This window comes from Odocoileus virginianus, chromosome 4, assembly GCF_023699985.2.
Source record: "Odocoileus virginianus isolate 20LAN1187 ecotype Illinois chromosome 4, Ovbor_1.2, whole genome shotgun sequence".
Taxonomy (NCBI): domain Eukaryota; kingdom Metazoa; phylum Chordata; class Mammalia; order Artiodactyla; family Cervidae; genus Odocoileus; species Odocoileus virginianus.
Genome location: NC_069677.1, coordinates 14,017,059 through 14,038,381, shown reverse-complemented (window position 1 = coordinate 14,038,381; position 21,323 = coordinate 14,017,059). Strand labels below are relative to the sequence as shown.

General features: G+C 33.0%; 1 protein-coding gene and 1 non-coding gene across 23 annotated transcripts in view; both read left to right on the top strand.

Moving 5' to 3' along the window:
• DLG1 (discs large MAGUK scaffold protein 1) overlaps positions 1-21,323 on the top strand; it is a 267,402-nt gene that overhangs the window by 230,539 nt on the left and 15,540 nt on the right. For 6 of the 22 annotated variants that reach the window (XM_020887873.2, XM_020887878.2, XM_020887871.2 and 3 more), the window contains 6 exons: positions 2,705-2,804; positions 10,714-10,755; positions 11,461-11,496; positions 12,928-12,978; positions 14,105-14,206; positions 19,245-19,417. In XM_020887873.2, the coding sequence (XP_020743532.1) occupies positions 2,705-2,804; positions 10,714-10,755; positions 11,461-11,496; positions 12,928-12,978; positions 14,105-14,206; positions 19,245-19,417 (504 nt within the window). Of the gene's footprint in view, positions 1-2,704; positions 2,805-3,489; positions 3,524-10,713; positions 10,756-11,460; positions 11,497-12,927; positions 12,979-14,104; positions 14,207-19,244; positions 19,418-21,323 lie in introns of all 22 variants that reach the window. The other 16 variants (XM_020887877.2, XM_070466203.1, XM_020887888.2 and 13 more) reach the window with 8 other exon arrangements.
• On the top strand, positions 19,650-19,774 carry LOC139034940 (small nucleolar RNA ACA64). The gene has a single exon (XR_011487508.1). It is a non-coding gene; the product is annotated as a small nucleolar RNA ACA64 (small nucleolar RNA).

Sequence of the window (21,323 nt, the reverse complement as noted above, 5' to 3'; positions counted from 1 at the left end):
AATACATACAGTGATTTTCATGCTCGTTTTATAATGTCTTTTAAAATATTTTAGTAAATACATTGTCAGTGCATTGAAAAAGAAATTGCATGTTGTAACTTTTCTTTCAAACTGTAAGAAGTTAACTGAATTAACGACATATTTAAATCTTAGTCTTGTTTGTTGACTATAACCAACTTTATACACAGTCACTGTGTTCTAACACAGCACCCAAAGTATGCATGGTACTGAGTGGGGTAAAAATACGCTTGCCATTGATACAGAACTGCATCTCTCTGTAATACCGTTTCCCATTCTAAGCTCTTCTTTTCCTGTCCTTATGTGGTAGGTTATGGACTTTATTTCCAGTACAGAGTTTTTAAAAACACTTCAGATTCTCATTAATATTTTTAACATTCATTTAGCTATTTTGAAATACTACATATGGAAATTATATATTTAGATACTTGATATGTGTTTCATAAATTTATATTGTTTTATCAGTCCTTATATTTATCGCACTCTCTCTCTTGCAGTATAGCATGAATAACAATAAGTAACTAAACAGATTGTTTTGTATTGAAAATATAAAGAAACTAGAGGTAGTACGTTTCTTCAGTTTTATATTTTCCCTATACATTTTCATCCTGTTTGCTTGTGCTATTTTTCACTTTTAATAAATTCTTCACCTGCAGGATGTTAGATATAATACAATTAATACATTCTTGACTAACAAGCATTTCTTTCTGTCCTATATTATGATATCTTTATGATATCTCATTTTGGCTAACTGCAAAGATATCAAAAATCAAAACATTTTAAACTTCATGTTTCTTTTGGTTGTTTGCTGTGAAACTGACTCTGACCACTATATATGCAGTAGGAGGAGTAAATAACCTTTTATTAAAAATGTATCAGTTTTATTGGATGGGATTAAAATTATTACTAAATTTGAAATCAGTGATTGTCGTGAACAAAAAATTTAGTCCTTCCCTAAATTAGATTACCAGGATTTTTTTTCCTACAGAAATTTGTTTTCTTCTCTTTCTGTTTTTTAAAATTTGGATTCATGCAAGGATTTTTATTCAAATTATGCTATTGACAGTTTATGAAACTATAAGCTTATATTTCTCCACAGTATTTTTTCCTCAACTTAGTTTTTAGCTTCTGCTTTCTTTATCAGAGCCTTCATATTTTAAGATTAATATCAAGACAGTCCGCTTGACTAATGACTATGAACTTAATAATTTTGAACTGTTGATATGAAAAGATAAAAATAAAAGTTTTCATAAATATTCTTACCAAAATAAATCTTTTCAAGTAATAGAATTTGAGCTTAAAGTCACTTTAATCCATTTCAGTACTTTAATCACCTGACATCCCATGACTGAAAATATAGACATACCCCAAAAAAACACCGTCTGGTGTTGATATACTTCAAAATACTGATGGCATCGTATGACATGAATAAACTAAAAAAACATTAAAAAAAATGTCTGTCCTTTATGTTGTTCCCACTTCCAAAAAAAATAGTAATTCCTGGTGTCACAAGGCCATTTCCTTCAAGACATGGGTGCCTGTGACAAATTACAAAAGAAGCTGTTCCTCTTTAGCCTCAACTTTCTTTGTGCTACATGCTTTTAAAACTCTGAATGCACAAATGGGACATTCAAGAAGGGAAAAAGCTTGTTTCAGACATCTGTGCAATAAGGGACCATCAGATCAGCTGTCATAACAATTATGTATAAACTACTAGAATTTTAACTGCCTTTCTGGCATTACAGGCATCAAACCTTTTATTCCATATTCAGGACATGGTGCCAGTGGATTGAACCTGGTTCCATTTTATTTATATATACTTTAAAAATAGGTAATATGGCAGAGCTGAAAGGCTAATACATTAGTTATGATGGCATTTAAATTGGCCGGGAAAGTTGAATCTTCTTCCTTGGTTAGATAGCACCGATAATTCTTTTGCTGGACTCTGTACTTAATGGACACATCTTAGTTTTCATCCCATTTCGTGTTTCATGCCATAAGCATTTAGTTATCCTAAATGCTAAATAAATCCTAAATAATTTATTTATTTATCCTAAATAAATCCTATTTATTAGTAATGCTAACAAAAACATTTAGCATTTATTTAATTCTCTTTTTAAAAAAAAGATTGTTTTAAATTTTCAACACTAGCAACTTTCTCAGTTTTTTTGATTCTTTTTTTTAGTAGTAGCTTTTTGTTAGTTTGTTGGAGCCACAGAGAGAGAAAAGGAAAAAATTTGCTAAAGCCAGAGGAAAATTAAGATTATTATGTAAACCATTAAAAATATTTGCATAGCTAAAGTAATTTTGGCTATCGAGCACCTAGAAATCTTCTCAAAGAATATGGATTCATACAAACAGATGTGAACTTGGTTTGGACTACAGTAGTAGCTAATCTAGTTTACTCTTCCCTTTTTTTTTTTTTAAATCAAGTAGCACTTACTCATTATTTTTAGGTATCACTGAATTATACTCCTTAAATTTTTCAGTACTTTCAGTTAAAATGTTAGAATTAGAGAAGTTAATACTAAATTAGAAGTTTACTGTATATGTGATTAAAGCAAAATTCATATAAAAACTGCACACTGTGGTCACAAGAGTCAGCTTTCACAGAGCTACTAGGCTGGGCCTTTGTACACACAGACAGTAGACATCCCTTTGTTTTGCCCCTCCTTCTCTTCTTCAGCAGTCATTCAATGACAAGCGTAAAAAGAACCTCTTTTCCCGAAAATTCCCCTTCTACAAGAACAAGGACCAGAGTGAGCAGGAAACAAGTGATGCTGACCGTAAGTATGTGGATCCAGTGGTCAACTGAAGATAAATGTAGAGGGACCTACTGCCCTGCAGTTGGTTGTTACCATGGAGACAGTTTCAAGAGCTGCAACAGGTTACTATTTATCTTAACTAGGGACAACTTAACAAGCATAAACTAATTTGCATACCAATCTTAACTTTTTCTGGCCCCTTAGGAATTCTTAAAGTAAATGATATTTTTAAGATGTGTTTAAAATAGAATTATTTTATGTAAAGGTTCTTATAAGAAACATTCAACATAATCTCAAAAGAATTTTTAGACAAAAACATGAGTACCTCAGAACCTTCTTATTGATTTCTAGGTATAGCATTGCCAATCTTTGATAATAGATATTTTCAAAACATTCTGTTTTATCCTATTTCTTCATTATATGTAGACAATCTGAATTTTACTTTTAAAATAGCAAGAAACAGTCAAAATTTTTGTTTCTTTCCTAATCAGCTTCTCATATAGAACTCACATTCTTTTAGTAGAGCATATCTAGCCATTCGCTTAATTAAACTTTCAGAAATACACAGAAATGCTCTGTAAGATAACGTGCACCTGTAATGGTCTTGGAACTGTCTCTTATTGTAGCACCAATTTTATGCATTACTGACAACTATTTTCTTTGATTATCTTTTTATTGCTTGCTCTCTGGAAACTACTCTCTACAGGAGATCCCTGACGACATGGGATCAAAAGGCCTGAGTAAGTGATCAAAATACTCCCAAGTTACTTTTTTACCTCCATCTACAGACCTACCTTTTTCAGATACATTTTGAGACTTGTGGTAGTGCCTATCTGGCATGAGGAGGTGTATGATTTAGATTGCTTTTAGATTTTTCATGTTAATAATATGCTTGGGATTTTTATATCTATAATACCCTTTAATTTTTTTCATTTTTCACATCATTTGAAAAACTCTGCTCATATTTTCTTTTCCTCTTTGTAATTTTTATGGCAATTACTTTCTTAGGAATTTTTTAAATTTGAAGAAAGACTTTTAATATTTTTTTAACATAGTACTATCTGCCCTCATTATTAGAAGGTAGAATATAATCTTCCTTACAGTTTTATTCCACCCCACCTTTTTTGTTAAAACATGTTAAAGTGACTTTGAATCTGTTAGAATAGCTTTGCTATAATGTGAAACTATAAAACACAGTAGACCTTAAATATTAGAAAAGAATTGTAGAACTCAAGTTCAAATAGCAGTCTCTGTGGTAGGAAAGTTTTATATATGTTTTTTATGGTGATGTAAGTTATGAAAAGAATTATAAGAAATTTTATCCTTTGTTTTTTCTTTAACCAAGAGGTCATCTCTGTTTGGGGGGACTTGTGTGTGTGTGTGCATCGTTCCTGTTTAATTTCCTAGTTAGTGTTTAATTTCCATGTAAGGCTTGGAATAGAGTCTGATATGTAGGAATCATTCAATAAATATTGGAATGAGTGAATGAAATAAGTCATTTTTGCAAACAATTTTAAATGTGAATGTGTTCAAGTTGATTAAATGTGAAGTTTTACCAAATACTGCTAAGTTATTTTAGGTGACAGTAATTCATAAGTAATCTTTTAGGCTAAAGTTTTTTTCTGAATAGTTATTTCCATTTACATTATTAAGCATTGTGAAAACTTCATAATTTGTTGATCATTAAGGATTTAGCCAATATCTTTTAACTTCCTAAGTTAATAAACTTTAAATTTCATAGATTTTTTTTCTTGATTAATGCTAACTTTGTATTGGACTTTTAAGCTTAACTGTAGGTACTTTTATTTCAACTTTTAATAATTAAAGTTTTATATGAGATTGAAAGCAGTATGCTTTATATGTAATTATTTCTGTTACACACACTTTGCTATTTATGCATTTGCCTTTTTAGGATCTGGCAAGAGTCACAAATTTACTATAACTAGTGGCACCTTTTTAAAATCTCTTTCCTTTGGGAAAAACTATTGGTGAAAATCTTCAGAAACTGGAAAATATTTCCACAGATCTTTAATGCTATAGAATTTATTTTGAGAATGATCATGCAGTGCTATAGATCATCAAATGATCCCACAGATTTCTGTTATCTCTTGAGTCATCAGAGACCTATGGAAAGCTCATGGAAAAAGGAACTAAACAAAGAATTTGGTTCCCATATTGATTTTTTATAATAGATAACTATACCTTGACCACATCATATTTTCATCTCTCATTTTAATTGAGGTGTGGGACTTGGAAAGAGAAACAAATGAGAAATGATAACTGATTACCCATGTCATTGGTTTATTTTCTGGTTGTGACTTAAGATTCCTTGAACGATAGGTTTCTGTGCTTCATCTCACAGGAAGTGAAAGAATGTTTTCACCTGGTGACTTGATCACATCAAGAAGATTTTATTTAGAAAAGGTTGATGGAGACAGAAAAAAAATCAGTAAAATTGTAAAACTGGATAAGATGGAGGTTATCACATAAAACATTACTAGGAGCTGACAGGATGCTAATTATTATACAATAGAAAATACCGGGAAGAAGGGTGGGTCAAGAGCGTTATTTAAGACCTCAGTTATCTACATCTTAAAGTTCAGGATAGGCTTCTCTGGTGGCTCAGTAGTATAAACAATCCACCCGCCAGTGTAGGAGATGTGGGCTCAGCCCCTGGGTCGAGAAGATCCCCTGGAGAAGGGAATGGCAACCCGCTCCAGTATTTTTCCCTGGGAAATCCAGTGGACAGAGGAGCCTGATGGACTACAGTCCATGGAGTCGCAAAGAGTCAGACACAACTTAGCAACCAAACAACTAAGTTCAGGACACAAGGAATAAACTAAGCAAAATCCTATGCAATTTTAATACAAGAAAATAAGTGTGACTTCTTGTTGGTGTTCATTAAGCTTTGTTGGAACAGGACTCTGAAAGGATTGAGAACATAAGGACAAATTATCCCAGATAAACCTGTTGAAGAGCTGTGGAATAACACTGAATAGCAAGAAAGATGGACATCTGCATGTAATTTCACACAACCTTTGAAGAAATAGGGTATTTAATTAAAGAACACAGAGAGAAACAAAATACCCTAGAATACTCTTCATAGACGAGAATTCAGTGATTGTACAGAGAAGAAAATCTAATTATTGATTTACACTGCTGACAGAGGAAACAATAAGAGAAATTGTCTTTCAAAACCTAATTTTGACTAACAAGAACTAATTAGAATATGATGGAAATCTGGGAGGATGCAACTAAATCATCATAGCTTGTAAAAAAGCCAGAAATAGCAATCTGTGTAGCTTTTATGCTTCAAGAAGGCAATGTTGAAAAAATTCAAGAGGAAAAAAACTGGGTAAGATTCCTTCAGAAGATAGTAAAAAGTGTGTGTAGTTCAGTAGTGGTTATATAAGGTGCTCAGAAATGAAATTATAGCATACAATTTCAGACATGATTTGTACCTGTGTGTAGAACACCTCAGAAACTTCTACAGTTAGGCACATAGGTTTCCTGTTACATCCCTTCTTTTTCTGTCTTAAAGACTTATGTAAGTAGAATGGTACAGAGCTCTTAGATGCCAAAGCCAGACTTATTTTCATTTGTGTGAAGAATGTGTGAGAGTAAAAAAAAAAAAAACAAAAAAGTAAGTGTAAGAGTAGTAGTATTCTTTGAGAATGATGATGTGTAGTATTTAGGGAGAACAAAAGGAAAACACATACAGTCTCAAGAAGAAATGTTTGACTAGAAAGGTGAGACTTGATTAGAGAGATTAGAAATGGCTGTGATCATAAAATATTATAAACAAAAATTAAAACTTTAAGAGTTTTACTGTACTGTTTATACTGTTTACTGTTTATACTATCATGTCAAAAGGATAATATTTTTAACACATAGATTTCTGACAAATCAAGTAAGAAACTAACTGTTCATTGGAAAACTGGACAAATGATACAAGAAGAGTGCTCAGAAGATAAGCCAATTAAACATATAAAAATGTTTAACAGCCCTAATAATTAATAAAATGATATGTTTTACCCATCAGCTTAGCAAACTTTTATTTATTTATTTATTTTCCATTTATTTTATTAGTTGGAGGCTAATTACTTTACAGCATTGCAGTGGTTTTTGTCATACATTGAAATGAATTAGCCATGGATTTACATGTGTTCCCCATCCCGGTCCCCCCTCCCACCTCCCTCTCCACCCGATCCCTCTGGGTGCACCAGGGATCTTCCCAGTGCACCAGCCCCGAGCACTTGTCTCATGCATCCAACCTGGGCTGGTGATCTGTTTCACCCTAGATAATATACATGTTTTGATGCTGTTCTCTCGAAACATCCCACCCTCACCTTCTCCCATAGAGTCCACAAGTCTGTTCTATACATCTGAGTCTCTTTTTCTGTTTTGCATATAAGGTTATCGTTACCATCTTTCTAAATTCCATATATATGTGTTAGTATACTGTAATGGTCTTTATCTTTCTGGCTTACTTCGCTCTGTAAAATGGGCTCCAGTTTCATCCATCTCCAAACTTTTCTTTTAAAGGGGTATTCAGTGATGGACATGGTTCTCTGAAATGACTGCTTTTAACATACTACTTTTAGGAGTGAAAGTTAGTACAGCATTTTTGGAAAAGCATGTCTTTTGACCTACTAATTCCTCTTCAGAGAATTTAACCCTGAGGATGTAATCAGAGGTGGAGACATAGGTTTATATATCAGGGTGTTTCATTAAATTACAGCCCCTCAAAATTGAAATGCCCTTAAAATGCCTTACAGCTGGGAAGTAGTTGATAAAGAATGACATATTATACAGTATAATATTTTATAACCATTGAAAATCATATTAAAGCATAATGATGTGGAAAATGCTCACAATATAAGTGAAGAAGGTAAACTATCAAACTACATATATTGTCTCAGATTTGTAAATAAACATACATGTTTAAGGTTATTTTGAATGGTGTTCCTTTGATATTCCTTTTAGTTTAGCTGCTCAGCCGTGTCCGACTCTGCGACCCCGTGGACTGTAGACTACCAGGCTCCTCCGTCCACGGGATTTTCCGGGCAAGAGTACTGGAGTGGGTTGCTGTTTCCTTCTCCAGAGGATCTTCCTGACCCAGGGATCAAACCCAGGTCTCTCACATTGTAGGCGGCGCTTTACCGTCTGAGCCACCAGGGAAGTCCAGCCAGGCTGGTAGTATCCTTGCCTGGAAAATCCCGTGGACGGAGGAGCCTGGTAGTCTACAATCCACGGGGTCGCAGAGTCAGACACGGCTGAGCGGCTAAACTAAACTAAAGGAATATTCAAAGGAACACCACTCAAAATAGCCCTAAGTATATATGTTTATTTACAAATCTGAATATTCCTTTACATGTCTTTTAGTATGAATATATGTCTTTCTGTTGGGAAAATACCTAGGAAATGAATTGTTGAGTCACAGATATATAAATATGATAGGCTTTAGTAGATAGTGCCAAGTAATTTTCCAAAGTAGGTATATCAGTTTACCCCACCTCCAGTAGTATGTGAATTCCAGTTGCTACATATCTTTCTCTACACTTGGCATACCTTTTGTTTTTGTTTTTTCATTTTGGTCATTCTGGTGGATGATAGAGACACCTTTTGTGGTGTTTTTTTTTTTAATTAATTTATTTTAATTGGAGGCTAATTACTTTACAATATTGTGATGGTTTTAGCCATACATCAACATGAATCAGCCATGGGTGTACAGGTATCCCCCCATCCTGAACCCACCTCCCTTCCCAACCCATCCCTCTGAGTTGTCCCAAAGCACCAGATTTGAGTGCCCTGCCTGCTTCTTGCATCAAACTTGCACTGGTCATCTATTTTACATATGGTAATTAATATACATGTTTCAGTGCTATTCTCTCATATCATCCCACACTCACCTCTCCTACATAGTCAGCTGTTGTGGTTTTAATTTGCATTTCCCTGATAAGTAATAAGCTTGAATACGTTTTATATGTTTATCAGATATTTGAGTATTTTCTTTGATAAAATGCCTTGAAAAAGATTATTTTTAATTATCAGAGAAAGAGCATTTTACCTGTTTGATGAGCTCCCAACCAATGGTGATGATGCTATTCCAAGGGCAATGCTTTAAGTAGCAAGATTTTACTGTAGAGGAGGTATTTAAAGCATACTTGAAAGAACTTGAATTTGATTACTTTATAACTATTGCTAATTTTAGAGAATGCAAGATAAGTAAGAGAAATCCCCAGAAAAGAGAATGTAGTAACTTCAACTTTGTATATATGTATATAACACGTCAGATATATTCAATAGTAGAGGGATAATAAACCCCACAAGCATTCATTTATCCAACTTCTCTAATTGTCAACTCATGGTTAATTTGTTTCTCTGTACTTTGATTTATTCTCCCCTTCCACTCACTCAAGTGCAATAACTAACATTTCTTTCTTTTATATATTAGAAATTTCAGGGTGTAATTCCAATCCTAGTATAAATTTAAGAACTTTTTATTTCTTCTATGTGGCATTCCTACTCTTGGGAATGAATTTTAAGGAAATAGGACAAAAGGTGAAAGCCATATAAATGAACACATTCATAATGAATTGTTGATGTCTATGCAAAACAATTTAAAGCAAAATAAATAGTAAGATAAATCATGATTTAACAGTCCAATAGAATATTATACAAGTTTAAAATTATTGTTTTGACATTTGTGTGATAACATGAGAAGAAATTTTTAAATATAAACTTTAAAAAACCACCATTTTAAAAATGCTTATATATTATTCTTATAATTTTTAATGTTCCTCCTTTATTTAAAATATACATAGCAATGATTAAGAAAGTTGTATCTTATCTTTGCAAGTTAGAATAACAGACTTATTTTTCACGGTGACAGCAATTCAAGAACTATACTGACACTAAGTTTTACCATTCTCTAAACTTTTCAGTAGTGCTACTTGTTTTTAGGAGACTGTGTAGTTGGTATGGTACAGCATATATTTCTCCCCAAACTTTTTCTTTATCCTTTAATTTTTGTTTCCTTTACCTGACGATAAGAAATTTAGATTTACTTCTCTTCCATGGGAATTTTTGTTATTTTAGTTTTTATAGATAAAATTCCTTTTTATTCAAAGGAGAACACTTATTAAGACAACACTAGAGATTATATTTACATGAGAAGAGTGCTGGGTGTTACTGAACAATCAAGTTATGAAATGGGATCACTTTGAAGGGAGGGGCCAGGCATATGGGTGTGTTTATCATCTTTTTGTTTTACAAAACAGCTGTTGTCAGTTTTACCAAAGCAGTTTCTCAGAAATACTAGTCTACTTTAAAATACAATCCCACCTTCTAGAATTCTGTTCCATTTGACCTTTTTTAGAGCATCAGGAAATCTGTGGTATCCAGGATACTTTATCTGTATGATCTCAGGTGTGGATTTTCGTTTCTCTTCAGGAACAAGAAAGAAACTAAAAGGAGGGTCACTTTTTTTTCCATTTATTTTTTAAGATACCACTTCCTTATAATGGACATCTGTTTTCTCAGATATAACTTGTCTCCTTTGTTAGTCATTACTGTATCATGACCTAAAGTAAATGGTGTCAGTGACATTTTCTCATTGGGATTTTATGTTGACAGTTGGACTAATTTAGGATCTACTTGCCATTCATAATAAGATTTTGTTCATAAACTGTTGAACAGAAAATGAAGCATTGTCCTTGCTTACAGATTTTTTTCCTTGCTAGTTCATATTCATTTATTTGAAATAAACTTTTCAAAGAAAATCAGAAATGTTTTTAAAAACTCTTTGTATATCTGTGGTTTATATCTCAACATTTTGTTGTCACCTTGTGTTTATTTTGATAATTTGCTTTTTTTAAACTCATGACTCTGTGTTTTCTTTATTTTTTCCATTGTCCTGCAATTTCAGAACATGTAACTTCTAATGCCAGCGATAGCGAAAGTAGTTACCGTAAGTGTTTTAAGTTATTTGTTCTTTTGTTATCTCCAGTAATATATCCTTTGGGGGGTTTTCCCTTAGTGATGTATTCTGAAAAGTGAAAATTAGGTGCTTACTATTTTAAAGTCAGGGAAAGCCAAGTAAAATTCTTTACTTTATAGGTAAAGTTATGCTGTTTGTACAGAAGTTAATTTCCAAAGTTTTCATAAAATAAAAAAATTCATTTTAACAAAACTGCTGTTCATATACATAATATGTATATGTGTATTTGTATCTTTTATAAGAAGTAAATATCTAGCTAAATAGGGATAAGCTTGTGTTTTGCATTTTAGTTTAGTAATTCTGTTTCTAACATAGGCATTAAAATATTTTTCAGTAATGCTAAACTATAATTAGCTTTATTTCCTTTTTTATTTTGTGTCACCAATACTGGTGTGTGTCAAGATACTATGTATTGCCAGATTTTGATGAACATAAGAAATGACAAAGGGAAAATTTTCAACTGTTATTCAAACAGTAATACTAATTTAATTCTTGGTTCTTTTGTTATAGTCTTGGTATTATACTATTAAGTGATGTATATAAGCGTCTGAAATTTTAAAACACATTTGGGCGTGGGAGGCGGGAAGAGTACATGAATATTGTCAGTTGTAACACCTTAAAAATTAAAATTGCTTTTCTGACTTTTTTTTTTTTTACTGCTGTCTAATATGAAAGTAATCTTGATTACAGATGAGTATGGCTGCTCAAAAGGTCCATCCTGTTAATATCAGTCTAATATTTTTTGTGTTGACAATATATACTTTTAACCCTCATTCATTTGATCGGTTGTTATTTTTTATGCATAACAGTTGCTTAATGATTTTTGTTTTTGGTGTGGTAGTGTGATTTCTCACATTTTAGCATTTTATTAACTTATATCAATTTGAACTCACCAGAGAGTAGTTGTGAAGCTTTCTAGACTAAAAAGAGGTAATGAAAGTATATACTGTCTGTCTCACCATTTGCATGTATTATTAGGTGTGGAAAATTCAAATTGCATGTTTCTGATAACATGTAAAACATGTTTTACATACAGTACTTTTAAAAGCAGCTTGTATATATATATACACATATATATATCTCTCTGATATAATAAATTTTAAAACAACAAAATATACTTTTAAAGCAGGAAAGAATATTTATATCAGTATAAGAATTTAAAAGATTTATAGCTGCATACATGTAATATAAACAGATTTAGTGTAAAGATTGTTATAGAGATTGTATAGATTGTTATATCTTTAAATACATTCTCCAAATACTGGTTGATTTCATTGAACCACTTGAATCTAACAATTCTTCCTGATTTGTTTTCTACATGTGTGTGTGTATGTGTGTTTGTGTATTGAAAACTGAAGTTTTCAACTTTTTATTTTCGTTGAGCAGAGGTATAATGTGTAGACTTTTCTGTGTAGGATATTCATATGCTCTAATCCTTTAACTTAGAGAATTTAACTTGTGAAAAGTGCTTTTAAGATCAAAGAAAAATATATTATTTCTCCTTTACTATCTATGTGATGCATTTTGTTGAAAAAGAAGAATTTAATTTTATCTAAAACTTTTTTTAACTCAAAATGTTATGTTTTTAAAAATTGAACAAATGAATTATAGTAATCAATGAATTTTTTTCATCAGTGAAATAGTAACACTAATTTACCTTTGCATTAAAATTTTTTGGCTAGAAAATAGTTGTAATTATAAAATGTATATGCAACATTAAATGTTATACCTGGTAAGACCAAAAATACAGCATATTAATAACACTAACTTATCTAATATGCATAAATGTAGGACTGCTTGTTAAAGTATTAACTTTAAAATATTTAAGAGTTCAGATTCTCAGTAAAAAATTAATAGCTTATGCTTGACATCCCAAGTGAAGATTTAATCTATAAAACACACAATAACAGAAAGTTAGTTATTAATAGCACATTTATAGTTTGTTTTTATATATACCAGTCTTTGTGACTCTAATTTTTCATTTTTTCCCTAAATCTTGCCATAATTAATTTATAAAGTACATTTTTTTGTCTTCACTGATTTTCTCAGGAAAATTCTAGTATTTTATATGTTCTATTAAAGAATTAAGTTAGTATAGTTATCTTTATAGATTTTCTTACCTGTATTTTAACTTTCTAATAGGTGGTCAAGAAGAATATGTCTTATCTTATGAACCAGTGAATCAACAAGAAGGTTTGTGAAGTCTGTTTATATTTTACAGTCTTATAGAAAAACATAATTTGGAAAATCAGTCTAACTCAACTCATATCTTAAAAAAACATTTTTAAGATACACCTTAAAAAAACATTTTGTTAGAATTGTAGTGTTTTTTCTTACTATATGTGTCTATATATAGAATTTTACTGTGTATATTTTATGAAACATGATTTAACCCATAGATTATTAAAATCTAGTCATTTTATATTGGTGTTTTATTTCTTAAGCAGCTTCTTTCCAGTGTTCATAATAGTATCACTATCCTTCTAATAACCCTTGTTCAAAATCTTGGAATCATCTTTGATCTTTCTCTGCTCTTCATCTCCCTTGTCCAGTCAGTTTCTAGGCCCTATTTATTCTTATCATGTCTTTCTTATTTATAACCTCCTTTCATCCCTCCTACCAAATGTTAAGTCTGATTTTCACTGCCAGTCTCCCTACTTCCAACATGATCCCTTACAATCCAGTGTTTACACTTCTATTAGATCATCATTCCAGATGACTACTCTGATTATACCACGTTTCTTTTTTGCCCTTTGATCTTCTTCCTTGCAATTATTGCTTCAGAAAGGATCAGTAAAACACTGTACTGTGTTTTCTCATGTGTAATGAGATGATGTTAGCAATGTATAGAAACATTATCTGCTAAAATGCTGGGTTTAACTTTAAATTTATCTAAGTGTGTGACTTCAAACAGGGCTTCCCTAGTGGCTCAGATGGTAAAGAATCTGTCTGCAGTGCAGGAGATTCAGGTTCAATCCCCGGGTCAGGAAGATCCCTTGGAGAAGGGAATGGCTACCCACTCCAGTATTCTTACCTGGAGAATTCCGTGGACAGAGGAGCCTGCAAGCTACAGTCCATGTGGTCACAAAGAGTCACACAGAGCTGAGTGACAGTAACACTTACTAACTATGACTTCAGACAGATTGAAGTTTAAGATTTTAATAAATGTTTGGAAACTATCAAGTTGAGCATCATTGGTAGAGAAAGAAAAAAAAGGAAATTCTTCATAAGTTAAAGATACTTTTGTTTTCTAGTAAAATAAAATACATAGATGTTTGTTGAGTGTTTATTCCTTTTAACATGCAGTTTATTTTTATAGTTAATTATACTCGACCAGTGATCATATTGGGACCTATGAAAGACAGGATAAATGATGACCTGATCTCAGAATTTCCTGACAAATTTGGATCATGTGTTCCTCGTGAGTAACTCACATAAAAATTCTTAATTAGTGTTCTTAACATTTTGTCACTCTGTGGTCAGAGTAAGCATTACCTTTTTTTTTCTCTTTTTTATGTTTTAAAGTATGAAACGCATTTATAGGAGACTTGGTAAATACAGAACAAAGTTATATATAGTTTCACTATTATATTACAATTATTTTTTTACTAGATAAATTAAGATTTTTAGTTGGAGTTTCAATATCAAACTCTCAAAAATAAATGCAATAAATATACAGAAAAGTAGAAGGATGTAGTAGACCTCAAAAGCACTATAACCAATTCAACATTATTAAGATTTATACAGTTTTCACACTATAGTGGGAAACAAATTCTATTCAAGTTCCCATAGACTATAAACTAGAAGACACTGGAACATATCCAGGGACATAAAACAGGTGCAGAAAAAATTTGTGGTCTAATGAAACTGAAATCATACAGAATATGTTCTTTACCAGTGTGGAATTATGTTAAAAATCAATATCAAAAGATATTTGAAAATAAACCACATATTTTCAAGTGTAATGTGACATTTACCAATAGATATCTTTCACCTAGCCATTAAAAGCCTCAATAATGTTAGAAGACTGGAAAAACACAGAGGGTGATTGTAGAGAAGCAAACATTTAAGTGAGAAATTAATATCAAAGATAGTTAAGCAGAAGTACATATGCTCATCTCCTCCTGCAAAAGCACCAAAATTACAACTAGCTGTTGAACAACCATTGACTGAAGGACACTGGAACCCACCAAAAAAAGATATTACATGTCCAAAGACAAAAAAGAAGCTACAACAAGATGGTAGGAGAGGTGCAAACACAATAAAATCAAATCCCATACCTGCTAGGTGGCCGACCCACAGTCTAGAGAACAATAGTACCAAAGAAGTTCTCCTACCATTGTGAAGGTTCTGAGCCTCCTGTCAGGCTTTGCAGCCTGCAGATCCAGCAGAGGGACTGGGAATCCCCAAGCAGTCTGACTTTGAAGGCCAGTGGGATTTGATTACAGGACTAGGGGAAACAGAGAGTGCACTCAGAGACTGCAAACAAAATCTTGTACACGCCAAGACCCAGGGGAAAGGAGTCTCCTGACTCTGCAGGAGACTGAACCAAGCCTACCTGCTAGTGTTGGAGGGTCTCCTGTGGAGGTGTGGGTCAGCAGTGGCTTGCCGCAGGGACAGAGGCACTGGCAGCAGCAGTCCTAGAGGGGCCCTTTGGTGTAAGTCCTCTTGGAAAGTTGCCATTAACCCATAGAGCCTATGAACCCCAGGGCTTAAGTCAAACAACTAATAGGGAGGGAGCACAGCCCCACCCATCAGTAGATAATTGGATTGAAGTTTTACTGAGCACAGCCCTGCCCACCAGAGCAAGACTCAGTTTTTCCCACCACCAGTCCCTTCCATCAGGAAGCCTATACAAGCCTCTTAGCCTCATTCACCAGAGGGCAGACAGAAGAAGCAAGAAGAACTACAATCCCACAGCGGCTATAAACAAAACCACATCACAGAAAGTTAACCAGGATGAAAAGGCAGAGGGTTTTGTCCCAGATGAAGGGACAAAGTAAAACCCCAGAAAAACAACCAAATGAAGTGGTGGATAGGCAACCTTCCAGAAAAAGAATTCAGAATAATGATTGTGGAGATGATCTAGGATCTCAGGAAAAGAATGGAGGCAAAGATTGAGAAAATGCAAGAAATGTTTACCAAAGACCTAGAAAGAACAAACAAAGATGAACAATGCACTGGAAGAAATCAATAGCAGAATAACTGATGGCAGAACAGATAAATGACCTAGAGGAGCGAATGGTGAAAATCACTGCTGCAGAACAGAATATAGAGAAAAAAAAAAAGCCTAAGAGACCTCTGGGATAGCATTAAACGCACCAGCATTCACATTGTAAGGGTCCCAGAAGGAGGAGAGAGAGAGAGAGGACCTGAGAAAATATTTGAAGAGATAAGAGCCAAAAACTTCCCTAAAGTGAGAAAGGAAATAACCAAGTCCAAGAAGTATAGAGAGTCCCAGGCAGGATAAACTCAAGGAGGAATACACCAAGATACATAGTAGTCAAACTGACAGAAATTAAAGACAAAATATTAAAAGCAAAAAGGGAAAAATGACAAATAACATACAAGGAAATTGCCATAAGGTTATCAGCTGGTATCTCAACAGAAACTCTCCATGCGAGAAGAAAATGGCACAATATATTTAAAGTGATGAAAGGGAAGAACCTACAACCAAGAATACTCTACCCAGCAAGACTCTCATTCAGATTTAACAGAGAAATCAAAAGCTTTCCAGGCAAGCAAAAGTTAAGAAAATTCGGCACCAAATCCAGCTTTACGACAAATACTAAAGGAACTTCTCTAGGCAGGAAACCCAAGACAAGGACAAGACCTACAAAAAATAAATCCAGAACAATTAAGAAAATGGTAATAGAATCATACATATGGACAATTACCTTAACTCTAAATGGATAAAATGAACCAACCAAAAGACCTAGACTGGCTGGGCAGGTGAGAACATGTGCATGTATGCACTTTGACTAACCACATCACTCTACTTAACCCCCCATATTGCATGTAATTATTTTTATATTGTTAGGTTAAACAGGTTTCCATTATGGCTTGCAATTGTAATTATCTTTTCTTATTGTCTGGTTATCGATTTTGAAAACTGATAAACATCTTTACTATCGTGATTATGTAACTATTAATACCATTGTATCATGATTGGTCGACAGAAAATAATAGAATTCTGTATCACTAAGACTATCATTTAATAGGAAAAAATCACTCTTCTAAGATGTGGTACCTATATACAGTGGAGTATTACCCTGCCATAAAAAGAGTGAAATAATGCCATTAGCAGTGACATGAATAGACCTAGAGATTGTCATACTGAGTTTTAAGGCATACAAAGAAAAACCAATGTATGATACTGCTTATATGTAGAACATAAAAAAAAAAGATACAAATGAATCTGTTTACAGAATGGAAGCAGGCTCACAGACATAGAAAACAAATCTATAGTTACCAAAGGGAAAAGAGATGGGGAAGGATTAATTAGGAGTTTAGGATTAGCAGATACATGCTACTTGCCTAGTCACTTCAGTCGTGTGCAGCTTTGTGTGACACTATATACTGCAGCCTGCCAGGCTCTCTGTCCATGGGATTCTCTAGGCAAGAATACTGGCGTGGGTTGCCATGCCTTTCTCCAGGGGATCTTCTCCACCCAGGGACCAAACCTGGGTCTCCTGCCTTTCAGGCAGGTTCTTTACCATTGAGCCACCAGGGAAGCCCAATCTGAATACTGTCTCCTATCAAATGTATCACCATCTTCCAGATCTAGAGCATATGCTGGCATAAACTGTTACGTTACAGTTAAGTGTGAAACCTCGCCTCAAAATATTGCTCATTATTAATTTTTAGAAGATACATCATAGGACCATAGGAGTAAATGGTAGGCAAATGGCTGAGAAATACCAATTACAAAACAAAATACCAATTACAACAGATATATACTACTATATAAAAAAATAGATAACTAATAAGGACCTACTGTGTAGAACAAGGAATTCTATGCAGTACTGTATAATGACCTACATGGGTAAAGAATCTACAGAGTGGATATATATATAACCGAGTCACCTTTCTATACAGCAGAAACTAACACAAAATTTTAAATAGGAACTATATACTCCAATAAATTTTTTTTAAAGATACTTTAAAATTTTGATGTATTTAGAAGTTGTCCACTTTTAAATGATGGGTGTATCTAAGAAGTCATAACAAGGAAAGTTAGAAAATATTTGTAACAATAAAAATGTTACCAGAATTTGTTGCATGCAGCTGAAGCTGCTCAATGCAACTAAATAAAATGTGGAACTTTGAATAAGATACATTATTTAATGGACACTAGCATAAAATCTTGTGAAATTATGAACAAAATCTGCACTTTAGTTAATAATGCTGTATCACTGTATACTGTTTATTTCCTGGGGTTTGTGTGTGTGTGTTTTTACAATGTAGTATTTCTTCTTCTCAGAATTGGATTAGAAGTTTCAAGTCTCATTCAAATTTTTTTTTTAAATCACCAAGATAATAAACTTTTAGTCTTTTAGCAGTAATATTAGATACCAAAATACATGGAATTAAATCAGATTTTGAGATCATATAAATTAGAAACCTAGCATTCTTAATCATACTAAGTCACACAAGTGGAATTAAAATGTCATAAATTTTTTAGCTAGGCAAAAATTCATAAGTTTTCTAATATATGTACCATATTATTTATATATATGTGTGTGTGTACAAAAGCTTTTATACTAGATAAAATCTTAAGAAAGAAGAACAACAGGAAAAAACATGGAAAAATTGGAAAACAAACTAAATGAAATGGGAGTACTGAATATGAAATAGAAAAAGTGAACAAACTAGATAAAAGTAAAAAATCATCGTGTAGTCCAGTTGTCTTTAAACATGGATGCTTGTTAAAAGCACATCTGGAGCCTTGTAGGAAAAAATCAATACCTGAGCGTTTGTATTTTTCAGAAAATTCCAATATCCATCTGGATTTTAAAAAGTAATTACATGGTTTTCTGTTAAATGGTAGTTTTAGTGATATGGAATTCTGTTATTTTCTGTTGACCAGTCATAATACAGTGGTATTAAGTGAATAATAGTTACATAATCACAATAGTAAAAGGTGTTTATCAATCTTAACAGTCAATAATAAGACAAAAAATAAAAGATAATTATAATCACAATCCATAATGGAAGCATAATTAATCTAACAATATAAAATAATTGTATACAATTTGGGGGGCTAAGTAGAGTGATGTGGTAACACATTACCATTTTTTAGTGGTTTATATTTACTTTAATATTTATTCCTCCATCCTTCATATTATTGTCACTTTCAATCTCTTGTTATATTGAACTTTACAAAACAGTTCTTCAAGTAGCAAATGGATTTCTTGTACCTTTTGATATTAAACACTTCGAGTTCTTTTCTATTAAAGATACAACTAGACCAAAACGAGATTATGAGGTAGATGGAAGAGATTATCATTTTGTGACTTCAAGAGAGCAAATGGAAAAAGATATCCAGGAACATAAATTCATTGAAGCCGGCCAGTATAATAACCATCTGTATGGAACAAGTGTTCAGTCTGTGCGAGAAGTAGCAGAAAAGGTAAGTAACAAAGTGATCTCAAAATGAAGTTTCTAATCAGATACACCTTTGGTAGTATGAAAGAATGATGAGATAGAAACTTTAATTCATGTTTTTGAAAAAAAAAAAATGTAGGTGCATGTTGCGGCATTGATTAGTTTAAGCAATGTTATAAATTTATTCAACTAAATATTAACTTTTAGGTTAATTTTAGAAAAATATGTAAAGTAGGTTAAAAAGATCAACAGTCAACATTGGTTGTAAATCACTTGACTTTGGCCATGGCCACAGGTGAGATTTGGCACCCAGAGCCACCAGTGGCCTTAGCTCACTGCCCACTCCTCCATGTGGGGAGGTGAAATCCAGGCCCTGACATGCAAATAAGAAAAAGATCAACAAGGAAAATAAGAATAGAAATGATAACATAAGTCTCTCTTAAGAGGCCTGTGTCATGTGTGCTTAGTCATGTCCGACTCTTTGCGACCCTGTGGACTGCAGCCCACCTGGTTCCTCTGTCCGTGGAATTTTTCTAGGCAAGAACACTGGAGTGGGCGCCCGTTTCTTCCTCCAAGGGATCTTCCTGACCCAGGGATCAAACTTGCGTCTCCTGAAACTCCTGCATTCACAGGTGGATTCTTTACCACTGAGCCACTTAGGAAGCCCCCTCTCAAAGGGGGGGGGGGTGATTATTTTGAGGTCCTGTGCATTTGCTAGAGATTGACCTTTTAGCACTGGCTTTCCAACATCTAGCATAATTAAGAAGCTAAGATCAGCATGTCCATCAATAAAAATGAACCAGATGTTCAAAATAAGTGTGAGTTGCTCCTGGTACTGAGACGAGACAAAAATTTCCCCTGAATGGTCATTTAATAAAAGACAGTGTGGAAAATTCTCAATAACACTGTAACAGCAACAGATTTTTTGAAAGCAGTCTGATGATATATTGACCTTGGGTTAAAGCAGTCTTATGGTAAAGTCAAAACAGTGTGTTCCAGGTGTGCTGCTTGACTTAAATAGTTTTGGGGCCTAGAGAATAAACATCAACAAATTATTTTATACCTTCAAAACTATATAGTGGTTTAAGATTTAGTCATGAGATATCTACAAAAAATACAGCAGTAATTCAGCATCTCAGTTTTCCATCTCTTAGTGCTCCTTTTTCTAATAAGAGGTTTGATTAATTCTTAATTAAAACTAATTAATTTGAACTAATAATTAGAGCTAATTCCAATTAGTTTTAAAAATCATAAAATGGACATGTTCGGTGATGGCAGGAATTTGGGAAAATAGAAAATCCTATTAGATATTGTTAATGGGGGTAAAATTAATAGAACTTCATTTGAGAATAATTTGGCAATACCAAATAAATGCATAAAACCTGTGACTCAGAAATTCTACTTTTTGATATCTAAGTAGAGGTTTTGATATCTTAAGTATGTGTAATGATATGCATAGTAGAACTTTACAGTAGTGAAAAATTAGACTCAGCAAAGGAGAATGAATAATTCTTTATTCATGCAGTAGGATACAGCAGCTAAAGTGAATAAACTAGAATATCCACTAACTGTGTATAGCCATATTAATAAATCTCAAAATTGTAAGTCAATGAAGTTGTAAAAGATATATACAGGAAGACACTATTTATATAAACTTTAATTAACATAAAACAGCCTACATAGTTTATTGATACATATTTTGTGTTTTTATAAATGTATTTTATGTTTTCATTAACTTAAAAACAGGCATAGGTATAAAATAAACTATGAGGAGATACAGTACGGCACAAGGAATATAATAACTATAAATAGAATATAACCTTTAAAATGTATGAATCACTGTGTTTTATACCAGAAATTTCTATAATATTGTACTTATGCAATATTGTGGGTTGCCCTTTCCTACTCCAGGGGGATCTTCCCAACCCAGG